At 44.1% G+C, this 20062-nt stretch overlaps 2 protein-coding genes across 10 annotated transcripts in view; both read right to left on the bottom strand.

Moving 5' to 3' along the window:
- LOC118390658 (calpain-5-like) overlaps positions 1-12208 on the bottom strand; it is an 86909-nt gene extending 74701 nt beyond the window's left edge. The window contains exons 1-2 of the mRNA XM_052529703.1: positions 11920-12208; positions 10986-11026 (exon numbers count right to left, since the gene is read on the bottom strand). The gene's annotated coding sequence lies outside the window, so the exon portion shown is untranslated. The remainder of the gene's footprint in view (positions 1-10985; positions 11027-11919) is intronic.
- An 819-nt stretch (positions 12209-13027) lies between these two features.
- Positions 13028-20062, bottom strand: part of LOC118389915 (cullin-5-like) — a 28945-nt gene continuing 21910 nt past the window's right edge. For 6 of the 9 annotated variants that reach the window (XM_052529702.1, XM_035779890.2, XM_052529697.1 and 3 more), the window contains 7 exons: positions 18661-18792; positions 18456-18588; positions 17743-17918; positions 17488-17649; positions 15379-15497; positions 15052-15175; positions 13028-14839 (listed from right to left, as the gene is read on the bottom strand). In XM_052529702.1, coding sequence (XP_052385662.1) covers positions 14645-14839; positions 15052-15175; positions 15379-15497; positions 17488-17649; positions 17743-17918; positions 18456-18588; positions 18661-18792 — 1041 coding nt within the window. In that variant the 3' untranslated portion in view covers positions 13028-14644. The remainder of the gene's footprint in view (positions 14840-15051; positions 15176-15378; positions 15498-17487; positions 17650-17742; positions 17919-18455; positions 18589-18660; positions 18793-20062) is intronic. The other 3 variants (XM_035779891.2, XM_052529698.1, XM_035779894.2) reach the window with 1 other exon arrangement.

Below are 20062 nucleotides of genomic sequence, written 5' to 3'. Positions count from 1 at the left end.
TGCACAAGCTAATGATTGTATGCAGACATCTAGTTCCAACACCATCCAGTGAACTTCACTTGCCAAGTTCCAGTGATGAAGAAACTCTTTGAAGGGGTGTCAGCAACAAATCCAACTTCTCTGGGCTAAAAGAGGGGATGCTCTTATGATCACTAGAAACTGCCAAGTAATTCAATGATCCAGAACTCATGTGAGGTGAGACGTCAAATGAACCTTGCTCCTCCACAGCTGGAAGGAGAAGATCTGATATACTCGTTAAGGTCAGCCAGTTTGTAGGTGGCATACTTTCTCAGCTGAAAGATATTTCCTTATCAGTGTTCCCATCACCATGTGAAGTCCACACGTTTTTATTGTATCTTCACATAGTCTCTCAAACAAGAGCCTTCAAAAACTCTCTAGTCATGAGTTTCAAATCAAAGCTGTTCAACGTGTGTAAGGTCCTAAGAAAATGATCTGATCGGTTTCTATTAGCGTCTACCACTGCTGCAGAGTTCGATAAAGACATGTCTTACACTGCAATGACCAGTAAACATAATGAATCAGCCTTGGGAAGATTTTGGTCAACATTCAGCAGGGGTTGTTTCGAATAAAGTCTTCAGACTGTGGAGGAGCAAGGTTAAGTTGCTCAGACCCACTGAGCTCTTAGAATACATATACAAGAGGATATTGGAACATTCAGCTATAGAGTAAAAATCCCTCTCTCCTTCACACTCCTCCCTCTCCACATCTAAGCTTACTTCAAGAGCAAGACAGTCTCCAACACCACAACATATCACCTGTAATATTTTGGTAAAGACTGGAAGCTACTCTACCTGCATTATTATTCCAATCCATCTCACTTATCTGTTGGCTCAAATCAGATGCATACCAGCAGTACAGAGTCAGACAGTACCATGCCTACTACATCCTCTCCCCTCAGTGATGATCACCTTCATGGCGAGACTATTATGAGAAAGACATTTGTTTAAAAATATGAAAGTTACTGGTTTGCAGTAATATTACAGAACCTTGTAATAAAGATACACAGACCATGCAGCGAAGTCCCTTACCTAGCCAAACTACAATGAACCTCTTTAGTCTGCTAGCCCACAAGCCTATTTTCTGTCCCGCAACATACATCACCAGTTTCAACATTGTCAAAACATTCCCATGGCACCGGAGGAAATGGTTAGGAGACCGTAAAACTGCAGCCAATTGTGTTTTTTTGCGTTATTTGTAACTTATTTTGTACATAATGTTTCTGTACGACCAAAACAGGCTTCTAGATATCAGGACTGCAATTACTCACCTCATACTGGACAAAGATTTTTCTTTAACGAGTCGGACACAAAGGATTTACTCCAGACACATGACAAGGCCCACATCCCCATCAAAGAGACGGAGATATCGGGGACGTAAGTCAGGGTTCCTTGTAAGGATCCAACGGCGAGTGGGTAAACTGCCTCTACCATAAGTCCTATTAGCCAACGTACAATCATTGAATATCAAAATAGACGAGATACGATCGCAAATATCCTACCAAAGGGACATTAAAAACTGTAATAACTTATGTTTCATGAGTTGTGGCTGAACGACGAAATGAATGACATTCAGCTGGCGGGGTCAACAACTTAATATTAAGTAAGTCTCGAGGTTTTCCTCGCCTGAGGTAGAGTATCTCATGATAAGCTGTAGACCACACTATTTTCCGTAGCTGACTATTTACTCCCACATATGTATGCTGGCACGAAAACCACACTCAATGAGCTGTGTAAAGCCATAAGCAAACAGGAAAACACTTATCCCGAGGTGACACTCCTAGTGGCCAGGGACTTTAATGCAGGGAAACTTAAATCTTTTACCAAATTTCTATCAGCATGTTAAATGTGCAACCAGAGGAGAAAATAAACTCAAGATCACACACAGTGACGCATACAAAGCTCTCCCTCGCCCTCCATTTGGCAAATCTGACCATAATTATATCCTCCTGATTCGTGCTTACAAGCTAAAACTAAAGCAGGAAGCACCAGTGACTCGGTCAATAAATAAGTGTTCAGATGACGCAGATGCTAAGCTAAAGGACTGTTTTGCTAGCACAAACTGGAATATGTTTCAGGATTCTTCTGATGACATTGAGGAGTATACCACATAATTTACTGGCTTCATCAATAAGTGCATCAAGGACATCATCCCCACAGTGACTGTATGTACATACCCGAACCAGAATAACATGGATTACAGGTAGGCCGCACTGAGCTAAAGGGTAGAGCTGCTGCTTTCAAGGAGCGGGATGCTTATAAGAAATCCTGCTATGCCCTCTGACGAACCATCAAACAGGCATAGCGTCAATACAGCACTGATTGAATCATACTACACCGGCTCCGACGCTCGTCGGATGTGGCAGGGCTTGCGACCTATTACAGACTACAAAAGGGAGGCACAGCTGCGAGCTGCCCAGTGACATGAGACTTCCAGACGAGCTAAATTACTTCTATGCTCGCACGAGGTAAGCAACACAGACGCATGCATGAGAGCATCAGCTGTTCCGGACGACTGTGATCCCACTCTCTTTAGCCGATGTGAGTAAGACCTTTAAACAGGTCAACATTCACAAGGCCGCAGGGCCAGACGGATTACCAGGACGTGCACTCCGAGCATGCGCTGACAAACGGGCAAGTGCCTACACCGACATTTTCAACCTGTCCCTGTCTGAGTCTGTAATACCAACATGTTTCAAGCAGACCACCATAGTCCCAAGAACACTAAGGTAACCTACCTAAATCACTATCGACCCAAAGCACTCACGTCTGTAGCCATGAAGTGCTTTGAAAGGCTGCTCATGGCGCACATCAACAACATTATCTCAGAAACCCTAGACCCACTCCAATTTGCATACCGCCCCAACAGATCATGCAATCTCTATTGCACTCCACACTGCCCTTTCCCACCTGGACAAAAGGAACACCTACATGAGAATGCTATTCATTGACTACAGCTCAGCGTTCAACACCATAGTGCCCTCAAAGCTCATCACTAAGCTAAGGAACCTGGGACTAAACACCTCCCTCTGTAACTGGATTCTGGACTTCTTGACGGACCACCCCTAGGTGGTAAGGGTAGGTAACAACACATCCGCCACACTGATCCTCAACACGGGGCCCCTCAGGGTTGTATACTCAGTCCCCTCCTGTACTCCTTGTTCACTCATGACTGCATGGCCAGGCACGACTCCAACTCCAATCATTAAGTTTGCAGATGATACAACAATGGTAGGACTGATCACCGACAAGTATGAGACAGCCTATAGGGAGCAGGTCAGAGACCTGGCTGTGTGGTGCCAGGATAACAACCTCTCAAAGTGACCAAGACTAAGGAGATGATTGTGGACAACAGGAAAAGGAGGAATGAGCATGCCCCCAATATTAATGGGGCTGCAGTGGAGCAGGTCGAGAGCTTCAAGTTCTTGGTGTCCACAACACCAACAAACTATCATAGTTAAAACACACCAAGACAGTCGTGGAGAGGGCACGACAAAACCTATTCCCCCTCAGGAGACTGAAAAGATTTGGCATGGGTCCTCAGATCCTCAAAAAGTTCTACAGCTGCACTATCGAGAGCATCCGGACTGGTTGCATCTCTGCTTGATATGGCAACTGTTCGGCCTCTGAACACAAGGCATTAGAGAGTAATGTGTATGGCCCAGTACATCACTCGGGCCAAGCTTCCTGCTATCCAGGACCTCTATACCAAGCTGTGTCAGAGGAAGGCCCTAAATATTGTCAAAGACTCCACCCTAGTCATAGGCTGTTCTCTCTGCTACCGCACGGCAGGCGGTACAGGAGTGCCAAGTCTAGGTCCAAAAGGTTACTTAACTTCTTGGTGACGGGGCAGTATTTTCACGTCCGAATGAAATGCATGCCCAAAATCTACTGCCTGCTACTCATCCCCAGAAGAGAAGATATGCATATTATTAGTAGATTTGGATAGAAAACACTGAAGTTTCTAAAACTGTTTGAATCATGTCTGTGAGTATAACATAACTTATTTAGCAGGCAAAACCCCGAGGACAAACCATTTAGATTTTATTTTTGAGGTCACTCTCTTTTCAATGGGTTTCATTGGGAATCCCGATTTCTCAGGGCACTTCTTGCAGTTCCTATCGCTTCCACTGAATGTCAACAGTCTATAGAAATTGGTTGAGGTTTTTCCTTTGTGTAATGAAGAAGTATGGCCATCTTGAACGAGGGTCCCTTGAAGTGTACTGTTAGATAGAGGCGCGTGACCAGAAAGCTAGCTACAGTTGGTTTTCCTCCTGTATTGAACACAGATCATCCCGTCTTCAATTGTATCGATTATTTACGTTAAAAAATACCTAAAGTTTTGTTACAAAAGTAGTTTGAAATGTTTTGGCAAAGTTTACAGGTATCTTTTGAGATATTTTGTAGTCACGTTACGCAAGTTGGAACCGGTGTTTTTCTGGATCAAACACGCCAAATAAATTGACATTTTAGATATATACCGACTTAATTAATCGAACAAAAGGACCATTTGTGATGTTTATGGGACATATTGGAGTGCCAACAAAAGAAGCTCTTCAAAGGCATGAATAATATTTGTATTTCTGCGTTTTGTGTCGCGCCTGCAGGGTTGAAATATGGTTTCTCTCTTTGTTTACGGAGGTGCTATCCTCAGATAATAGCATCTTTTCGCCGAAAAGCCTTTTTGAAATCTGAAATGTTGGACTGGATTCACAACAAGTGTAGCATTAATTTTCTATCTTGCATGTGTGATTTAATGAAAGTTTGATTTTTATAGTAATTTATTTGAATTTGGCGCTCTGCATTTTCCCTAGCTTTTGGCCAGGTGGGACGCTAGCATCCCACATATCCCAGAGAGGTTACAGCTTCTACCCCCAAGCCATAAGACTTCTGAACAGCTCATCAAATGACTACCCAAAATACAGTTTATTTTTCTGAAAGGATTTTCCCCTTTTTTCAAGTTTCCGCTTAAATGACACCCAAATCTAAATGCCTGTAGCTCAGGACCTGAAGCAAGAATATGCATGTTCTTGATATCATTTGAAAGGAAACACTTTGAAGTGTGTGGACATGTGAAATGAATGTAGGAGAATAACACATTAGATCTGGTAAAAAGATACTAAGAGAAAAACGTGTTTAAAAAAATAATTGTACCTTCATCTTTTGAAGGCAAGAGAAAGGCCCTAATGTATTATTCCAGCTCAGGCGCAATGTAGACTTTGGTCACTAGATGGCAGCAGTGAATGTGCACAGTTTTAGACTGATCCAATGAACCATTGTATGTATTTTTAAACTGTTGTATCAAGACTGCCCAAATGTGCCAAATTGGTTTATTCATACATTTTCAAGTTCATAATTGTGCACTCTCCTCAAACAATAGATTGGTATTATTTCACTGTAATACCTACTGTAAATTGAACAGTGCAGTTACACTAACAAGTGTTTAAGCTTTCTGCCCATATCAGATATGTCTATGTCCTGGGATTTTTTGGGGTTCCTTACAACCTAATGCTAATCACATTAGCCTACATTAGCTCAACTATAGAGGTTTTAAGGGCTTGTAATTAAACATTTCACTGTAAGGTAACCTGTTGTAACCTGTTGTGTATGGCGCATGTGACAAATAATATTTGATTTTAACAACTTTAGAACAGATTTAGAACTGCTCAATTGTAGCTGAAGATTTTAACAAGGCTAATCTGAAAACAAGACTCCCTAAATTCTATCAGCATATCGATTGTGCTACCAGGGCTGGTAAAATCCTGGATCATTGTTATTCTAACTTCCGCGGCTCATATAAGGCCCTCCCCCGCCCTCCTTTCGGAAAAGCTGACCACAACTCCATTTTGTTGCTTCTTCCAGCCTAAAGACAGAAACTAAAACAGGAAGATCCCGCTCTCAGATCTGTTCAACGCTGGTCCGACCAACCTGATTCCACGCTTCATTGCGTCAAACAACATTGGCGAATAGGCTGATTCGGTGAGCGAGTTCATTAGCAAGTGCATTGGCGATGTCGTACCCACATCAACTATTAAAACATTCCCCAACCAGACACCATGGATTGATGGCAGCATTTGCTCGAAACTGAATGCGCGAACCACTGCTTTTAACCAGGGCAAGGTGACCGGAAACATGACCAAATAAAAACAGTGTAGCTATTCCCTCCGCAAGGCAATCAAACAAGCGAAGCGTCATTATAGAGTCACAATTCAACGGCTCAGGCACGAGAGGTATGTGGCAGGGTCTACAGTCAATCACAGATTATAAAAAGAAAACCAGCCCCGTCGCGGACCAGGATGTCTTGCTCCCAGACAGACTAAACAACTTCTTTGCTCGCTTTGAGGACAATACAATGCCACTGACACGGCCCGCTACCAAAACCTGCGGACTCTCCTTCACTGCAGCCAACGTAAGTAAAACATTTAAACGTGTTAACCCTCGCAAGGCTGCAGGCCCAGATGGCATCCCCAGCCACGTCCTCAGAGCATGCGCAGACCAGATGGCTGGTGTGATTACGGACATATTAAATCAATCCTTATCACAGTCTGCTGTTCCCACATGCTTCAAGAGGGCCACCATTGTTCCTGTTCCCAAGAAAGCTAAGGTAACTGAGCTAAACGACTACCGCCCCATAGCACTCACTTCCGTCGTCATAAAGTGCTTGGAGAGACTAGTCAAGGACCATATCACCTCCACCCTACCTGACACCCTAGACCCACTCCAATTTGATTACCGCCTCAATAGGTCCACAGACGACGCAATCGCAACCAAGAGGAATACCTATGTGAGAATGCTGTTCATCGAATACAGCTCAGCATTTAACACCATAGTATCTTCCAAACTCGTCATCAAGCTCGAGACCCCCCGCCCTGTGCAACTGGTTCCTGGACTTCCTGACGGGCCTCACGCAGGTGGTGAGGGTAGGTAACAACATCTCCACCCCGCTGATCCTCAACACTGGGGCCCCACAAGGCTGCGTTTTGAGCCCTCTCCTGTACTCCCTGTTCACCCACGGCTGCGTGGCCATGCACGCCTCCAACTCATTCATCAAGTTTGCAGACGACACTACAGTGGTAGGCTTGATTACCAACAACGACGAGACGGCTTACAGGGAGGAGGTGAGGGTCCTAGGAGAGTGGTGTCAGGAAAATAACCTCACACTCAATGTCAACAAAACAAAGGTGATGATCGTGGACTTCAGGAAACAGCATAGGGAGCACCCACCTATCTACATTGACGGGACAGTGGTGGAGAGGGTACTAAGTTTTAAGTTCCTCGGCGTACACATCACGGACAAACTGAATTGGTCCACCCACACAGACAGTGTGGTGAAGACAGTACAACAGCAGCACCTCTTCAACCTCAGGAGGCTGAAGAAATTTGGCATGTAGCCAAAAGCACTCAAACTTTTACAGATGCACAATGGAGAGCATCCTGTCGGGCTGTATCACCGCCTGGTACGGCAACTGCTCCGCCCACAACCGTAAGGCTTTCCAGAGGGTAGTGAGGTCTGCACAACGCATCACCGGGGGAAAACTACCTGCCCTCCAGAACACCTACACCACCTGATGTTACAAGGAAGGCCATAAAGATCATCAAGGACAACAACCGCCCGCGCCACTGCCTGTTCACCCCGCTATCATCCAGAAGGCGAGGTCAGTACAGGTGCATCAAAGCTGGCACCGAGAGAATGAAAAACAGCTTCTATCTCAAGGCCATCAGACTGTTAAACAGCCACCACTAACATTGAGTGGCTGCTGCCATACATGTAAAGAATGTATCACTAGTCACTTTAAACCACACCACTTAATATAATGTTTACATACCCTACATTACTCATCTCATATGTACAGTGGGGAGAACAAATATTTGATACACTGCCGATTTTGCAGGTTTTCCTACTTACAAAGCATGTAGAGGTCTGTCATTTTTTATCATAGGTACACTTCAACTGTGAGAGATGGAATCTAAAACAAAAATCCAGAAAATCACATTGTATGATTTTTAAGTAATTCATTTGCATTTTATTGCATGACATAAGTATTTGATCACCTACCAACCAGTAAGAATTCCGGCTCTCACAGAACTGTTAGTTTTTCTTTAAGAAGCCCTCTTGTTCTCCACTCATTACCTGTTTGAACTCGTTACCTGTATAAAAGACACCTGTCCACAAACTCAATCAAACAGACTCCAACCTCTCCACAATGGCCAAGACCAGAGAGCTATGTAAGGACATCAGGGATAAAATTGTAGACCTGCACAAGGCTGGGATGGGCTACAGGACAATAGGCAAGCAGCTTGGTGAGAAGGCAACAACTGTTGGCGCAATTATTAGAAAATGGAAAATGTTCACGATGACGGCCAATCACCCTCGGTCTGGGGCTCCATGCAAGATCTCACCTTGTGTGGCATCAATGATCATGAGGAAGGTGAGTGATCAGCCCAGAACTACACGGCAAGACCTGGTCAATGACCTGAAGAGAGCTGGAACCACAGTCCCAAAGAAAACCATTAGAAACACACTACGCCGTCATGGATTAAAATCCTGCAGCGCACGCAAGGTCCCCCTGCTCAAGCCAGCGCATGTCCAGGCCCGTCTGAAGTCTGCCAATGACCATCTGGATGATTCAGAGGAGGAATGGGAGAGGGTCATGTGGTCTGATGAGACAAAAATAGAGCTTTTTGGTCTTTTTACCATTATTTAACTAGGCAAGTCAGTTAAGAACAAATTATTTTTTTCAATGACGGCCTAGGAACAGTGCCTGTTCAGGGGCAGAACAACAGATTTGTACCTTGTCAGCTCGGGGATATGAACTTGCAACCTTTCGGTTACTAGTCCAACGCTCGAACCACTAGGCTACCCTGACGGTCTAAACTCCACTCGCCGTGTTTGGAGGAAGAAGAAGGATGAGTACAACCCCAAGAACACCATCCCAACCGTGAAGCATTGAGGTGGAAACATCATTCTTTGGGGATGCTTTTCTGCAAAGGGGACAGGACGACTGCACCATATTGAGGGGAGGATGGATGGGGCCATGTATGTAGAAAATCTTTGGAGGGAGCTGAAAGTCCGTATTGCCCAGCGACAGCCCCAAAACCTGAAGGACCTGGAGAAGGTCTGTATGGAGGAGTGATTCAAAATCCCTGCTGCAGCTTGTGTAAACCTGGTCAAGAACTACAGGAAACGTATGTAATTGCAAACAAAGGTTTCTGTACCAAATATTAAGTTCTGATTTTCTGATGTATCAAATACTTATGTCATGCAATAAAATGCAAATTAATTACTTAAAAATCATACAATGTGATTTTCTGGATTTTTGTTTTAGATTCCGTCTCTCACAGTTGAAGTGTACCTATGGTAAAAATGACAGACCTCTACATGCTTTTTAAGTAGGAAAACCTGCAAAATGCAGTGTATCAAATCTCTGTGAATAGTTTGTCCTCTGACAAATCAACTGCACATTTCGGTGTTCCAAGGTTCCGTTTTAGGACCACTATTGTTTTCACTATATATTTTACCTCTTGGGGATGTCATTCAAAAACATAATCTTAACTTTCACTGCTATGCGGATGACACACAGCTGTACAAAGGACTTCATATATCTTTATGTACATATTCTTCATCCTGTTACCCTTGTTAGTATAATGTAGCTGTTGTGAAATTGTTAGGTTAGATTACTCGTTGGTTATTACTGCATTGTCGGAACTAGAAGCACAAGCATTTCGCTACACTCGCATTAACATCTGCTAACCATGTGTATGTGACAAATCAAATTTGATTTGAGAACTAGATAAAAAAAAAACATCTAAATCCCTCCAAACTGGACTAGGCCTATACTATAATACTATAATTTATTTATTTTATTTAACCTTCATGCAGAAACACTTTTTTAAAAGTACCATCTTGTTTTTGCAAAGAAAAACCGTATAGTCCTATGACAGAGAGCTTGGGACTATAAGGTTCTATCTGCATTTTTGTCTAAATGTAGTCATTAGCATAGCCTTGTTCTGTTCCATGTGCTCTACCATAGTAGTCTAAATACCCCAAATCATATTGTTAAATTAAAGAGAATACAAGATTGAACTTTAAAGCCAATTATCGCAGAATCATCTTCTGGCAAATCGTCCCATACACTTGATATTTCGAGTTGTCAAAATGAATCATTCAGAATTTTGATATTACATACAACTAAGAACTGACATGTACAGAACATTTCTATTTTACAATAAACTCCTGATACAAAAAATCAGCAATCCTGTGAAAATTAAAAACGCACATATATAGTTTCTCATTGCAAGGGTAAATTTGATAGACTACTAGATCATCAAGACCGAAAAAGACAGACAGAGGGGTGGGACGAGAGAGAGCAAGAGAAATGGGAAGGGAGATCCCCCTCTTTCTCTTTGGTGGTGTGGTAATGTACAGAGAGATAGAAATAGGGGAATCTCTCTTTCCATCCCTGACTGTGGTAGCGCAGAGAGAAAGAAATAAAACAACTAAGAGGATATCTGCACTGGTTGGCTGGTGGAGGGGTGCACCACAGGCAGGCAGGGCCTTCCCCCTCGCCCCTCCCTCTCCATGAATGTGTTATGAGGAGGGCTATCCCAGCCAGCAGCATCATGCCATCCTTTCTTCCTCTCTGCAGTATCCTTTAGCCAGCCACTAGCTGGCCAATCCATGCATCTGACACCAGGGTTTTATTCGGTGATGTTAAATGCTCTGAAGGTTGCAGATAGAAAAAGAATGAATCGAGCATACATGGTTCCCTATTTCTATCTGAAAGACAATTATTTATGGTCTACACAACACATTTCTATCTGAACGTTCTGTTTCCTCAACAGTCACTCCTAAACCATCAGCCATGGGAATACCTTGTAACTAAGGCATCATAATTGTCTATAACTAAAAGGCTTGCCTATATGATTCATGAGTAAAAGAGTGCATTATTGGAAAGATTGGATACTTACATGAGAGAGCGCTTTCATCCAGTATATGGTTTCACATAGACCTACATATAAGAATCAGCAAGGGAGTTAGTTGTATGTTATTCAACACCTGTCAGATGACATATGGTTTGACAAATGGCTAGCATATGACAATTTCAGAAAGTCAGGTTTATAGTAGATATTTCTTATTTTTCAATGTACTGTTGGTGTTCTGCGTTAGATCTGGCCATTGATATAAATCTGCCAATAACAGTAGAGCATTTACTCAAATCTGTATGTAACTGTTCAGGTTTGAGATTATCGGTGTAGACCATTAACATTATAACAATACGTTTATAATTTGGGAGCAGCTGCTTCTGGTAGCTAAGGGAGACGACGGGATGCGCGTGGGTGTTCGCATCTCCGGAGTAGCAAGCTAGCAATGCAATCTTCCGAAATAACTCGATTGTCAAATAAAGCGCCACTCCGGCGCGAACCCTGCTGGATGGCATAAATAAGAAAATAGGGTTTTACAGCAGCAATGGCAAATTGTAGCTAGAAATCACGGTTGCAGTAGGCTACTTCAACAACAGGGATAGGCTATTATTTATGGGATAATATGTTGTTATTCTGTCTCCTATTGTGGGCAGCGCAAACCCTGGCTGGTAAGCACATCATGCACTGCTTCCGTCACGCGCGGTAGCCCACAACACGCGACCGGTCAAATTGCTCCCCTCGAGCGGAACGCTTAGTGAACTGAATGTGACTCGGCGAGGCGTAAATGGGATCATGTCTCGCGTGCATTAAGGACAACACACGTCGCGACAGCAGCTCGCATGCCTAACCTACTGTATTTTCTTTCCAACCAGTCGCAGTCTCCTCATCACCACACAGCCGTCAATGCGTTTGCGCGGATTACAACAGCGGCACCTGAGGTCCCTAATGCGACTGAGGCGGTGTTGTTTTCCACTGTTACCTGAAGAGAGCTCCTCTCCCTTGGGCGACGTGTTCTCTCCGTTCCTCCAGGGATCCAGCGGGTCGGGTCTGGCAGTCCCGGCCGGGGCTGTGGTGATTCCTCCTCGGTCCTGCCTGCGCGACGCACCCCCCCTCTGAACCGCTTGCGTTCTCGGTCTCCTCTCGCGCACGCCAGGGAGGAGCCTACGAGGAGCAGCAGGCGGAGCTGCGGACTGAGCATGTGCGGCGTCGGTGTCTCCCCACACACACACACTTAAATACGATACTGTACATTATTTCCCGTGCGATGAGTATGCAATTATGCCGTGGTGGCCGAGGGAAACAAAGCTGAGATCCTTTGAACCCACCATCCAAGTGCCAATCTTATTATGCAGGCTTTATTCGCCTACGCAGTGTCCTCAGTCTGAAAACATTATACGGGGAATGTCTTCAATAAGGTATTGGTCATGTCGGATATATGCAATGGATGAGAATTGCTAAGAAATTAAATCCCAGAATTGGAAATAGTTTGTTACACTCACGTGACTACGATGTGCAACAGAATAAATGGACTGGTATAAACCGATGGAGCATGGGACCAAGGCGGCATCCCAAATAGCGCTCCTTTCTCCCGAAGTGTGCACTTGTTCACTTCCCTTCATAGATTTGAATTGACATTACTGGTCTATGCAAACTCCCTCTAGAGCCAATCAAATGCTTTTAAATTTGTGTCGAGTAGTGAACGAGTGCACACTTCAGGAGGAAAGCATTTATTAGGATGCACCCCAACCATATATAGTCATGTTACCTGTAGTGTTTCAGTTCACAAAGCATGATACAATTAGTTACCCATAACTTCCCTCAATCTCTTCAAAGGACTCAATTTGCCAAAATGCCTCACCCACTCTGCCATACTAGCACTCAACATCAGCTTTCTTTACTAACCAGCTCAACCTCCGCAAATCAGAGATTCAGCACCACTCAACTGGACAGCGGTGGAATCGGAATTAGTCAGTGCCACACAGCAACAATGGACAGTTGCTAGCATATGCCAGAAAATTCTAAGTTATCTGAAAGTTTATCCTGCTTTGGGAAGTAGCCCAGGGTCGATTAACAAAGTTCATACAACGTTTTATAATAAGGTGCTGTTTATTTAATCATCAACATCTTTATGTACACTCCTTTAGCTCTGTATTGTAGTAGTTACCTACCATCAGAGCCATGTATAAAGATACAGTTATATATAACCAGATCTTTCTATATAGTTCTGGCTATTACCTAGCTCTGGTCCAGGGTGTTTACGTGCGACTTGCTAATGCCGTGCAAGTTCAGCGTCAGTGAGCCGTACTTAAACGCTCTGGACCAGAGCTAGTTATTACCATATAATACACACGACCCCTCTTCCCCCAGAGGCTTAGCTCAGGCAGCCTGCAGAGATGAGGGGTAAAGATCCGGAAAAGGTGATATTGGCCTAATTCTAAACCGACCGTTAACAGCTATGCTTAAACTCTTCCTGTAGATCTGAAGAGATTGAATATGAGCGACCACCAATATGGTGATTACTCCACCTTGCTTTCTGATAGAGCTCCATCAAGTCTATCGTGTGCACTTATCAGATGTTGTCAGAATTTGAAAGACAAGTTCCCATGGGTAGAATGCTTGGGGTCGATTTGGAACTGGGAACTAATAGCCCACAGTCCGTCTCTTTTGGGGAAAACAGTTTCTGAAATATAACATATTGTTGAGAAGATTTCCCCGACAATGGAGATAATCTATTGAGAAATATTTTTTAGACCCAAGACTAGTCTTAGTCTGTGCCCGGGAAACAAACCCTGAATGTCCAAGAACGGCGTCACATTTGTGACAGCAGAGAGTAATTGTCTTTAGTGCTTTGTTTGTCACCACCAGTGGCCACAAAAAACATGGCCGACAGCTTGGCTCAGACAGCTGCCAGGGGACACAACTCGTTCTGTTGAAGAGGTCCGGTGAATAGTGTTGGCCTGGCTCAAAACTAGGACTTTAGATATGGAGGGAAACGGAGCTTCTTCTAACGCCTTTCCTATTTCTTGCCATGTCGTTAGAGATACCCAACACCAACCAATGTTACTCCAATTGTGGTGGGGTGTTCATGGATGGGGTGGGAGAGGGGGCATGGTCTGCGGGGTGGTTTGACAGGGAGGACGACGCATTGCAACAGACCTTTCACAACCACCAACCATGTCCCGTCTACAGACTAGGAAACGCCTTCTAGCCAAAAACGACAACTGAAAACTCAGTGGGTGTCGACTCCAGCTGAGAAGCTCAAACTCATTTTCTTTCTTACCCTTTAATTGTGGTCCTTCTGTGGCTCCGTTGGTAGAGCATGGCGCTTGTAACGCCAGGGTAGTGGGTTCGATTCCCGGGACCACCCATACGTAGAATGTATGCACACATGACTGTAAGTCGCTTTGGATAAAAGCGTCAGCTAAATGGCATATATTAATTTCCCCACACAAACTCCTCCTTTTAAACATTTCCGTAACGCTGTCATAAATCAAGTCTGCATTTCCCCATGCAACAGATCATCTGTTTATTAAAGGGAGGTCAGCCTGGAAATATTCTATTGTCCATCAGGCTTGAACCCTCACGAACCAAAGATATTTTTTCCCAAAGAGGGTCGGGCCTAAAAATATTCTATTGTCCATCAGGCCTGATGAAGAACCCCCAAAGTCACACGTTGTCACCACAATTAAACGTCGTCAACGGCGCTACGCCATGTAGAGGAAGGTGTTGAGATCAGTCTCGTCGCGCTTGATGTACTTGTGCTCGATGAGCCACTCCATCTGCTCCTTGATCATCTTCTTCTGGGGTAGGAACATGTTTTTGAGGATCTCCACCAGCTCCGTCTGCAGCTGGGCATTGGTGATCCTCTTCCTCATCTTCATGATCTGGATGATGGCCTCCTGGAAAGGGAGTGACAAGGGAGAGAGAGTAAATTTCAACTGAATTTAACCCTCCTTGCCTCCTCTAAATGCATTGGAGAAGAGCAAGGGGCGAAACCTCAGATCTTCTGCCCCAATGTGCATGGAGAAGAAGACGAGGAGGGAGGACGTCAGAAATCCCCAAATTCTTATTTGCAATGATGACCTCTCAATAGGAAGCCCTTATATAGTACCTGTGTTCTCAATATCCTGAGCTGGACAATTCCTTCGTTCTCCTCCTCCCTCATTCGCTCCGTGGTGAGCTGAAGCCGGCCAATCAGGTTGATCTTCCCCCTCTTTTGGACCTTGGAGTTTTTTCTGGACACAGACACACTATTTAGAGCTGGAACTAGTGTCATTTTTGTGCCACGTACAAAATACATGACAACCTCCAACTTCAACCTGCAAGTTAAGTAAAGCCAGCCCAAAGAGTAATCTCTGACGTGGCGGTGGAAAGCCTGGTTGCAAACCCCAGCCTGTCACACATAGATTAGTGAACACTTATATTAGCCAACACTTACATTAGTGAGAACTCCTGGTTGACGTAGAAGAGTGTGCCCTCGGCAAAGTCTTTGGGCGAGCCCACCACGGGGTCGTAGAACAACACCTGCCGCTTTAGCTTGGGGAACGCTACCAGGGACTGGAGGAAAAGGAAAGAGAAATAGAAAGGTAGGTAAGGAGGAGAGACTAGTCAGTACACTTAAATGTGTAATAACAAAATAAAAACAAATTAGCTGTGAGGAGTTTAGGAGGTTGAGATAGCAGTTAACAGTCAACTAATAGTTATGGTCATATGGAATCTGCAGAGGAGCTTCAGGGTGTGTTTGTTGAATATGGGAAACCTCTAGGTGCCTTAAGCAAATAATTAGTGTACATAAGGCATAATGATGAATATTACCCTGTTGCCTGCCACTTCAATACATGTTCACATGGTCTCCTCTTTACATTTTCAGGGTATTGAAAAGTTTAACCTTCACCCAGAGGGAGCACTGAGAAAAAGCTGTACCAAAGGGAACTCTTTTGGATGTATATGCTTGGCACTTCACATCCATCAGGGCTTAATGAGGATTTAGACATGAGGGTCATGCTCTAATATGTTTCGTTTGAGGCTTCTCCTGGTATTAACACCTGTTAAGTGTTTATGCATTATGTAAACATTTTATTTAAAACAAATGTAAAAAATATATACTAAAACAATAAAATGTCTCCTGGTGTTTGTTTTTGTACACAGGTGTTGCTCATCATGTCTGATTGCTTTGACACACGTTGCCTCTGTGTTGCCTCTGTCATTGTGTTTATTTCTGCTCTGATGGTCTGATGACCAAAAGCTCAATACACTACATGACCAAAAGTATGTGGACACCTGCTTGTCAAACATCTCATTCCAAAATCATGGGCATTAATATGGAGTTGGTCTCCCCTTTACTGCTAAAAATCAGCCTCTACTCTTCTGGGAAGGCTTTCCACAAGATGTTCTTACATTTCTGCGGGGACTTGCTTTCCATTCAGCCACAAGAGCATTAGTGAGGTCAGGCACTGATGTTGAGCGATTAGGCCTGGCTCGCAGTCGGCGTTTCAATTCATCCCAAAGGTGTTCGATGGGGTTGAGGTCAGGGCTCTGTGCAGGCCAGTCAAGTTCTTCCACACCGGTCGACAAAACAATTCTGTATGGACCTCGCTTTGTTCACAGGGGCATTGTCATGCTGAAAAAACAGCACAGAATCATCTAAAATGTCATTGTATGCTGTAGCATTAAGATTTCCCTTCACCGGAATTAAAGGGCCTAGCCCGAACCATGAAAAACAGCCCCAGGCCATTATTCCTCCTCCACCAAACCTTACAGTTGATCCTATGGATTAAGGCAGGTAGCGTTCTCCTTGTATCCACAAAACCCAGATTCGTCCGTCAGACTGCCAGATGGTGAAGCGTGATTCATCATTCCAGAGAATGCGTTTTCACAGCTCCAGAGACCAATGGCGGCGAGCTTCACACCACTCTAGCCAACGCTTGGCATTGCACATGGTGATCTTAGGCTTGTGTGCAGCTACTCGGTCATGGAAAACCATTTTATGAAGCTCCCGACGAACAGTTATTGTGCTGACTTTGCTTCCAGAGGCAGTTTGGAACTCAGTAGTGCGGTCAAATGAGATTGTGTGGCCTACCACTTTGCGGCTGAGCTTTTGTTGCTCCTACACGTTTCCAATTCACAATAACAGCACTTACAGTTGACCGGGCAGCTCTAGCAGGACAAGAGGCGTGTGGCAGAAATAGCAAAATCCACTAATTTGAAGGGGTGTCCACATACTTTTGTGTACATAGAGTACATTTTAAATTGTGCATTGATCCGGAGTGTGCGGAGATTCCTTTTTCCTTTAGTGTTTGTTACATATCAAATCAATAAATGCTGTGGTTAGCAGAATTTTTCCCCTAGTAACTTTCCCAGGTATTCCAGCAAACCTAGTTGGAAGATTGCAGGAATCAAGCAGGAATATGCAACAAATATGGAATTCCTTTAACTAAGATTTCGGGAAAACATGGTAATTTTGGGAATGTTAGAGGAATCTTGCATCCTTAATCCTTGCGATAGCTAACCCTTTGACCTCTATCTATCCATTGACACCGTGCCTTACCCATAGGGTGCGTCGGAGCTCAGCGTCAGGCAGCTCCGTGGCCAGCTTGAGGTTCTCAAAGCTGATCCTCTCCCGGGGCCTCTGGTTCCAGGCAAAAAGCACTGCCAGCTGGAAGGTGGTCACCTCCAGGTCGTACTGTCCCACCTCGTTCTTAAAGGTGATCTGGATAGAATTACACAGAGAACATAGAATGAAATATAGGATCTCTAGGGTCTGGACAGAGTGGAGGGTGCCTGCTACATGCTCTACACTCACAATGCCATTGGACATGAGGTGGTGCCAGTGCAGTTTCCTGCCGCTGTGGTTCTTCTTGTAGAAGTCCTCCACCTCGGGGATGAGATCCTCCAGCTCAGTGGGCAGTGACACAAACACCTTCTCTGAGCTTCGAGACCACGCCCCGGCATTCAGGATCTTGATGTTAACAGAGTCCGCTGCACAAGAGGGGAAGGAAGGGGGAGAAAGGAAATACACCCAGAGTTCAAATCCATTATGTCTAATATATACACCATAGAGATATATAATATACTAGTATAACAACAATTATTGTTTTAAACAATATATTTGTTTCTAGAATGAAACAACTGACTAAGATGGCCATCATTTTTTGGCAAATTGCTAAAAAGTGTTTGTCCATTCTAGTTTCCTGTTTCATTCTATAATATACACTTTCAAGTACTTGAGCTGTGCTTTTTTTCTGGTACAACGGAGTCAGTGGAATAGTCCCAAAAGTGCAAACTCAAAGCAGAATCCCAAACAGGACTGTAATCAATAGCATTTGTATTACTTTTCACTAGGTCTAATCCAGCCACCTATACCAAACACCCAAACGTACAGGTACACGGGTTCGATTCCAGCTAGGGCCAGCAATACGAACATTTATGCATTCACTGTTGTAAGTTGTTTTGGATAAAAGTGTCTGCTAAATGGCATATATATTATATTAGGTAAATTATATTAGGTACAGCTACCTGGTTTACCTGATAGGGCCAGCTTGTTGTGTTTGTGACACTCTTTGAAGTTCTGGTTGAGATCATCGGACACCTTGATGTCCTGGAACATGCGGGCCAGCTTATTCACATAGTCCGCGGGCATGCCTACCTCCTGTAAGCAAGGTTAGAGGTAATTGGAGAAGTGGTGTAATTGTAGCTAGTCAATCACACACACAGATCATACCCTGAGCCACTCCACCATGTTCTCCTCGATTTCGCTGTCGGCGGAGATGTCCAGGATGAGGCGTCGCGTCAGATGGGCTTTGTGGTAGCGCATGAACACGTCTTTGTTCTGCACGTACTTCAACACCAGCAACTGCAGGATAACACACACACACACACACACACACACACACAGAACACCACTGTGCAATCAGGGTATTCATTACTGCACACCGTAGCAAAATGTTTTGCAACGGAAAACAAGTGTTTTTTATTGGACAAGTTTAAGTAGTCCCTCCCTGTTTCAGTCCATTTTCTTCTGTTTGGGGTCTAATGAACACGACCCAGCTGAGATTGTCCCGTCCAAAGAACAAACGTTTAAGTGTTTGCAGATCTGAAAAAAGCGGATAGGTGAAGCAACATGATCGACGCTCTCCTCAACCTAAGGCCAGATATACACTGATTTTGTGTCCGAAAATGGAGACAAATGGTTTTTTTTTAATGAGAGTCATCTGTTGCTGCATGAATGACATGGGATGATGTTTGTCTGACAAAAATAAACATATGGTCAGTTCTCTCACAGATAAAGTCACCTGAAAAATTGTTGACTTTAGATGTACTTTGGACAAACAAAAACAGACAATGATGTACGTCATAAAGCGCCTTCGGAAAGTATTCAGACCCCTTGACTTGACACATTTTGCACCATTACAGCCTTATTCTAAAAAGTGATTTGGAAAGGCACACACCTGTCTATATAAAAAGGTCCCACAGTTGACAGTGCATGTCAGAGCAACAACCAAGCCATGAGGTCGAATGAATTGTCCGTAGAGCTCCGAGACAGGATTGTTTCAAGGCACTGATCTGCCAAAGGTCACCTAAAGACTCTCACACCATGAGAAACAAGATTCTCTGGTATGATGAAAACAATAATTATTTGGCCTGAATACCAAGCGTCACGTCTGGAAGAAACCTGGCACCATCCCTACAGTGGAGCATGGTGGTGGCAGCATCATGCTGTGGGGATGTTTTTTAGCGGCAGGGACTGGGAGACTAGACCGGCTCAAGGCAAAGATGAACAGAGCAAAGTACAGAGAGATCCTTGATGAAGTCCTGAGCGCTCTGGAACAGGTTCTCAGACTGGGCCGAAAGTTCACCTTCCAACAGGACAATGACCTTAAGCACACAGCAAAGACAACGCAGGAGTGGCTTCGCGACAAGTCTCTGAATGTCCTTGAGTGGCCCAGTCAGAGCCCGGACTTAAACACAATCGAACATCTCTGTAGAAACCTGAAAATAGCTGTGCAGCAACTCACCCCATCGAACCTGACAGAGAAGAATGTGAGAAACTCCCCAAATACAGATTTCGTACATTCTAGAATAAGGCTGTAACGTAACAAAATGTTAAGGAGTCTGAATACTTT

Source organism: Oncorhynchus keta, chromosome 11 (genome assembly GCF_023373465.1).
Source record: "Oncorhynchus keta strain PuntledgeMale-10-30-2019 chromosome 11, Oket_V2, whole genome shotgun sequence".
In the NCBI taxonomy this organism is placed as follows: domain Eukaryota; kingdom Metazoa; phylum Chordata; class Actinopteri; order Salmoniformes; family Salmonidae; genus Oncorhynchus; species Oncorhynchus keta.
Note: the sequence above shows the minus strand (reverse complement) of the source record. Positions and strands in the feature narration are given on the sequence as shown.